At 48.6% G+C, this 6226-nt stretch overlaps 1 protein-coding gene across 1 annotated transcript in view; it reads right to left on the bottom strand.

Moving 5' to 3' along the window:
- nf1b (neurofibromin 1b) overlaps positions 1–6226 on the bottom strand; it is a 49117-nt gene that overhangs the window by 27337 nt on the left and 15554 nt on the right. Inside the window, 14 exon segments of the mRNA XM_083695704.1 lie at positions 58–155; positions 306–394; positions 397–463; positions 1607–1669; positions 2193–2328; positions 2456–2559; positions 2721–2882; positions 3130–3341; positions 3782–3963; positions 4708–4824; positions 5081–5164; positions 5274–5396; positions 5520–5659; positions 5827–6168. Of these exon segments, the coding sequence (XP_083551830.1) occupies positions 58–155; positions 306–394; positions 397–463; positions 1607–1669; positions 2193–2328; positions 2456–2559; positions 2721–2882; positions 3130–3341; positions 3782–3963; positions 4708–4824; positions 5081–5164; positions 5274–5396; positions 5520–5659; positions 5827–6168 (1919 nt within the window).

Below are 6226 nucleotides of genomic sequence, written 5' to 3'. Positions count from 1 at the left end.
AGCTGTTAATCCATCTTTGAGAGAGAAGAGCGCTTGTTCTCATGTTTGTTGTCTTACCGTCTAGCTGCATCGAAGTTGCTTTTGACAAAGTCGTTGAAAGGCCTCATGTGCTCCTCTTTGGTGAATAAAACGTGGTTGGCGATGCTCTGCAGGATCTGGAGGAGAGAGATAGAGCCATGAGACAATAACAATAACAACAACAACAACGATCCTCAGTTCTGCCATGTGGCATTGGCATAAATAAATAAACCCATCCCACTAGGACTAGTAGCTCTGGCCTGGGAAGGACTGCTGTTCCCTTTTACCTTGGACATGAGCTTGAGGCCTCGCTCTACCCTGGGAGGAGGCTTCTTGTCCAGGATCCCAGCCTCGTAAGGTGACACTATGGCTGGTTGATGAAGCGCAGGAACATGGCACTGCCTACCGCCCCGATGCTGTTCTGAGGAAAACGCTGGCTGACCACCTGGGTGTGAGGGTGTTGTAGGAGGGATGGTCAGAATGAGGAATGAGGTTTTGTTAGGAGAGAGGTGAGAGGTAGAGAGGCATGGTCACTCAGAGCAAGATATGGGAAGAGAGTCAGGAGGGAGAGACATAATACACCACAGTGTAGATGACATACGATAGCCACATCGACCACCACCTCCACATTCACACCATTAGGCCCACTTCAAAAATTAGTTAAGAGATAAAAAAGGAAAGCAAGGCACTTGGAAACCTCAAAAAGAGAGAGAGGGGAATCTTGGGATCATTCCTAACCACTAGAACAGAATAAAAACATCCTGAGAGAAACAACTGGGGAATGTTCAACTCAACCCCCTCCATGTTCTGATTGACCAAATCAAAGTGACAAAATGAAAAGAACACCCCTCCACCCCCCATCCCCAAATCCAGTAAGTCATTGTGAGGTGTACAAGCACGCTTGACGAGGCATAACTACGCGTTTGAATCTCATCTGCTGTACCCCAAGTCTATCTAATGGGGGGTTGGCAGCAGTGGACTTATCCAGGCTGTAAAAGATAATGCAGCCTTGTAGAAAAGTCATGTTTGATTGCTGTTGTGATAACACAAGTTGCCATTTATGACCTACTGTGTAAGATTGCTTTGAAAGGTCGCCCATTTTCCCAGTCCTCTCCAGCTCCATCACTGCCATCAACAGAGGGTACTATGGATGCTTCCACATTAACTAAAATGCCAATATGACATTGCAACCTATGAGTCTACCAGAAGACTTACGATACAGTCTGTAAATATGAAGTGCAAAAAACTGCTCCTTGACCCATAATACAGAACCGTTGCCACCGACCCCCATAGTCATAGCAGAACCACCTCCCAAAAACCCCCAGACCACAAAAGCAAGAGCACAGAGGAGCAGTGGAGAGGAACAGCTCCACCAGTGTCACCAGGTCGTTTTGTGGTGAGCGTTAATTGAAAAATCGAAGGATAAAAGGCTTGTTCGGGAGTCAAGGATTAGTAGTGGGATCTTGAGTGATGATTGTAAGGAGGGCGGGAGTGTAGAGTAGTTTTAGGGTGAAAGTACAGCAGAAGTGTGAATTACTGTCCCTTTCTGTCAAAGAGAGTGGCTATGGAGAAGGTTCTCTGAACTTACTGCTTTTTTGCTTTCCTTTTTCTCTTTAACTGTGGCTTTATTCAGTAGAGAGTGGCAAGTTGCCTACAGAACAGAAATGGGCACAAAAAAGTCACGACACACACACACAGACACACACAGACACTCACCACAAACAAGCACACAAGGCACAATAACTATTACACACAGTATGACACACACACACACTGCATAAAAGCTCGCATTTAGGGTTTGCCTACTCGCAGATCACCTTGTGATGTAGTACAATTGACCTAGGGTATAATGGTCTTCCTGATATCTTGGTGGTGTAGAGGCCATTACAGAAAAAGCATGGGGCTCTGACATGTGATACTCAATCCTGGTCCTGGCATAGCAGCATTGGGTCCTGTTTTTTTGTCCCAGCCAAGTGCCATCACACCTGATTGAACTAATGAACTGATCTTCAAAAGCTTGATAGCTGAATCAGGTGTGACATTGTTAAGCTTGGACAGGAGTGAGGATCACTGATGTACAGTATGGACCCTGTGTCTAATGGTTGAGGAGTTCTCACAACCTAGTGGAGAAGGAGGGAAAGGGGGGGTTGGAGGTCAGGCTCTGTGGTGTGTACCTGGAACAGGCAGTGGCACACACTGCGCAGCTGAGGGGGGAATTCGGTGGAGGAGTTGATGATGGCCAGGAAGAAACGGTTGGTGATCTGCAGCAGGTTCCTCTGGTTCTCTTCCAAGATCTCAGCCTGCTCCAGTCTGCAGGACGGACACACGGACACACACACACACGGTACCAGTCACCTACAGACTAGAGAGGGGCAGCAGGAGATAGGGGGCTCAGACTGGATGTAGTGTATATCCCTGGTGTGTTTGGGTGTGTTACCTGGTGGGGTCCACCTCAAAGCTGATCAGCTGCCACTCTGGGGCTGTGATGACCCCCCTGAGGAGGGGCTCCAGCAGCTTCTGTAGGTACGTGGCCCCATACACCTGGAACACAGCAAAGATGGGGGTTACTCACACACACACTATTTCTGAGCTATCTTGGAAGGAAAAATAGGCCTTTGTCAGAGAGCAGGAATGTGCATCATTTTTAAAAGAGTCAGCAGAACACATCGAGCAGGAACAGGGAGACTAGTCCTACATTGTACCTTAAAACAGAAGGTCATGATTTTGCTGGCCAAGCTGTTCCCTCTGAAGAGCGTCTGCATGGAGTCGGCCAGCTCCACCTCCTTGGAGAACATGTTCCACAGCAGCTGGTAGAGGAGGTGCCGCGAGTCAAACAGTGTCACCAGCACCCGAGCCAGCTCGTCCTGAGAAGAACATGACAGCATAGCCACACTGTTACTGACCGAGCTCCCACACGTAACAATGTTGACACACATCCACATGTGTGCATTGTACAAGTGGAACGAGGAATTGTGGAATTATATGAGGAATTGTGCGTTATATTTTTTATCATTTGTTTGAAGTGATATTCCTTAATACCATTCAAGGCACAAACAAAAGGTGAAAGGTCACATGGGTAGGACTAGGGAGGCTTGGTTTGGGAGTACATACCCACTGAGAGCAGGGCACTACATTGGCCAGTGCCATGGCAATGGGCAGCTCCCCCTGGTCTCCCATCATGGTGACCAGCTCCACCAGCCTCTCGAAGCGGTCGGCCAGAACCGTCTCTGCCAACGTGTCAAACTCCGTCCCCTGCTGCAAGATCTTAGTCAGCACCTCCATGAAGGTAGCACGCGTCTGCAGGTCCTTATGGTAGCCCAGACCTACAGACAGAGAGAGAGAGAGAGAGAGAGAGAGAGAGAGTGAATTGAAAATCCCCTTTATTGGATCAACACAACAATGCATTCCATAAACACCTAACCACTCAGGACATCACCATCATCATCCCTGTAAGGAAAGAAAAAGGGGGAGAGAGAGAGAAAGACAAAGAGAGAAAACATTCCATTCTGAGAAAGGTCAGACAGCAGGAGAATACTTTTACTCCCAACATGGGCAGGCATTGTTTAAACCACATTAAACCAACCACAAGTCAGTGTGGTATTAGAGGTATTAGAGAAAATGAACACTGAATCCAATGAATCCACTGGAGCTAATAATCTTAATTCACATTACGGCTAAATATGCATACTTGCAGCAGCCAACCACAGAATGATCCTAAGTTTCATTCCTGATGAGTGTGTGTGTGTGTGGTTTCCAGACTGACCGATGGAGTGCATGAGGCCACTGTCCACATTGGCGTTGAGCAGGTTGGACATGGCCAGGACCGTGCAGTGCCTGAGGGACGCCAGGCGCCGTGACATGCCCCTCTTCCTCCCTGCCACCTGCTGCCCGTCATCCTCCACCTCACTGCAGTCATTCAGCAGGTTCATAAACAGGGTGAAGTACCTGAGAGAAGACACAGGGCAGGGTAGGACAGGGGGAGTCAAGTGAAGTCTTTATCATCCCCAAGAGGGACATTTATTTGGTTGAACGGCATCCACAATAAAAAATAAAAATAAAAAAATCAATATTTAAAAGACAGGTAATTCAAGCATACAACAAATAAAGCAAATAAAACTTCATTCGAAATCATCTCAATCATCAGAAAGTGCGCATTGTCATTGATAATGATGTGCAAGACAGTGGAAGCTGCACGCACGCATGGATGCTACACAGCTACAGTCAAGAAACATGAACTCTTGTGCTTGTGAAATGACTCTTATTTCAATGTTTGGATCAGTGATGGAACCTTATGGGCAAAACAAAATGGTCGTCCTGATACTAAAATAAGTAGTGACAGATTGCAAAGACCTATTAAAGGACTTCTGGGAAGTACACTTGAAACTGTCAAACAAACCTAGAGGTCAGGGTCAACAGGACAGAGTTAATAGACAAAGTTCCTTCTACAAGTTTAAATCTTGGGGCGGGGTTGTCATAGGAGTACATAAGGAGTTCTGTGTGTATTCAGCTGATGCATCTTGGGATTAAATAATTGAACTGCACTCTGGGTTTTGAACTCTCTATTGGCTAAACCGCAAACTTTTATCTTCTAGGAGTTTTTATCAGTAGTGTGTGAGAGGGGAGTATCCCAGGCGTATGCACTGTGGTCTGAGGTGGTAGTGAGTGACGAGGGGAGGAGAGTGTGCATACTTGAGGAACAGCTGGGACTTGGCCTCCATCAGCTCCACACCGTCTCCCTCCTCTGGCTGAAGGGGCAGGCCCGCCAGTAGAGACACCACCGCCTCCATACTGGCCTGGTCCAGGTCCCTAGACACACACACCACAGGGCACAGGTCAGGGGTTAGAGGTCAAGGCCATGAGCTCGTTTTCAAGCGTTGAAAAGTAATATGCACAAAAGTTTTTAAAAATGTAACCGGTGCAAGGCAAAAATGAATCAACCGCACACGGTTCGTGAATGCACCCCAGGACTTTATTGCTGCCTTTTCTTTTCTTTACATTAAATCATATTCACCTCAACTTGGTGGGAATTACAAAAGTATACAGACAGGGGGCAGCAGTGTACCTGGTAAGACACTTGACATCATCATCAGCTGCCTGGTTGGAGGTGCCCATCACCCAGTCTGTCAGGTACTCCACCATTTTGTTCCTGTCATGGAGAGGAGAGGGTCAGTCCCATAATCATCAGCATGTCAGGAAGGGAAGGAGGGAAATACACCTCCCGATGTGTAGTCTATATTCCAGGAGGATGACCTCACCTGAATTTCATCTCTTGGCAGAAGGAGAGGTCGTCTCGTCTCTCCATCATCACCTCCACCAGCTGGCATAGCTTGGTCTTGATCTGGATGGCATGGACCATGTTCCCCAGGATACGCACGTACCTGTCCACACAGGGCATGGGGGATCAGAATAGGGGCACACAGCTTCTCCTCCTCACCCATTCTGTATATTCTGAGGGGGGGGTGGGGAAGAAGAGAGGAGAGGGTGTGTGTGTGTGTTCTCACCTGACCAGATTGAGCATCATGGTCTCTATACTGGCCATGCCCAGGTGCTCCGAGCTGCCTTCTGTGTGGTTGTCTAGCAGGTTCTTCATGATGGCGATGGTCTGCTCCACAAACTGGGTGTTAGTGTCGTTGATGGGGACCTGCAAACACACACACACTTCAGTTTACCAAACAGGGGACCCAAAGATGACCATGGATATAACCCTTATTCATGTTTTATGATCATGTTGGTGTGACTGTATAAAGACTGAGGGTGGATAAGGTATGTGCCTCAGTGAGAGAGTGTGTGTGTGTTCATTTCTCTCACCGGCCCCTGTGCGTCGAAGAAGCGGCTGATGCTGTTCTTGAGCTTGTTGAAGAGCATGGGGTAGAGGGCGGGACTGAGCTCCAGGCCCACCAGGTCTTTGACGTTGGTGCGGATCTGCACGCCCTTCTCATGGCTGCACACCATCAGGGAGAGCAGGCGGTCGATGAAGCGCCCCAGCGGCGTCTCCGTGTTGCCCTCGCACGAGCCCATGGAGATCATGGAGCCCTTCCTCTCACTCAGGGGGCCCATGGGGGGGCTGTAGGTGGCCAGGCCGGGGGCGCTCCGCTGTTGCAGGCACACCCCGCCCAGAGCGCACAGGAAGCCCGTCATGTTGATCCACTCCTACCAGAGAGAGACAGACAAAAGGAGAACCCATGAGAAGCCTGCAGACAATACGATC

The sequence above is a fragment of the Argentina silus genome, assembly GCF_951799395.1.
Source record: "Argentina silus genome assembly, chromosome: 2".
NCBI classification, from domain to species: Eukaryota; Metazoa; Chordata; class Actinopteri; order Argentiniformes; family Argentinidae; genus Argentina; species Argentina silus.
This window is presented reverse-complemented; position numbering and strand designations above follow the sequence as displayed.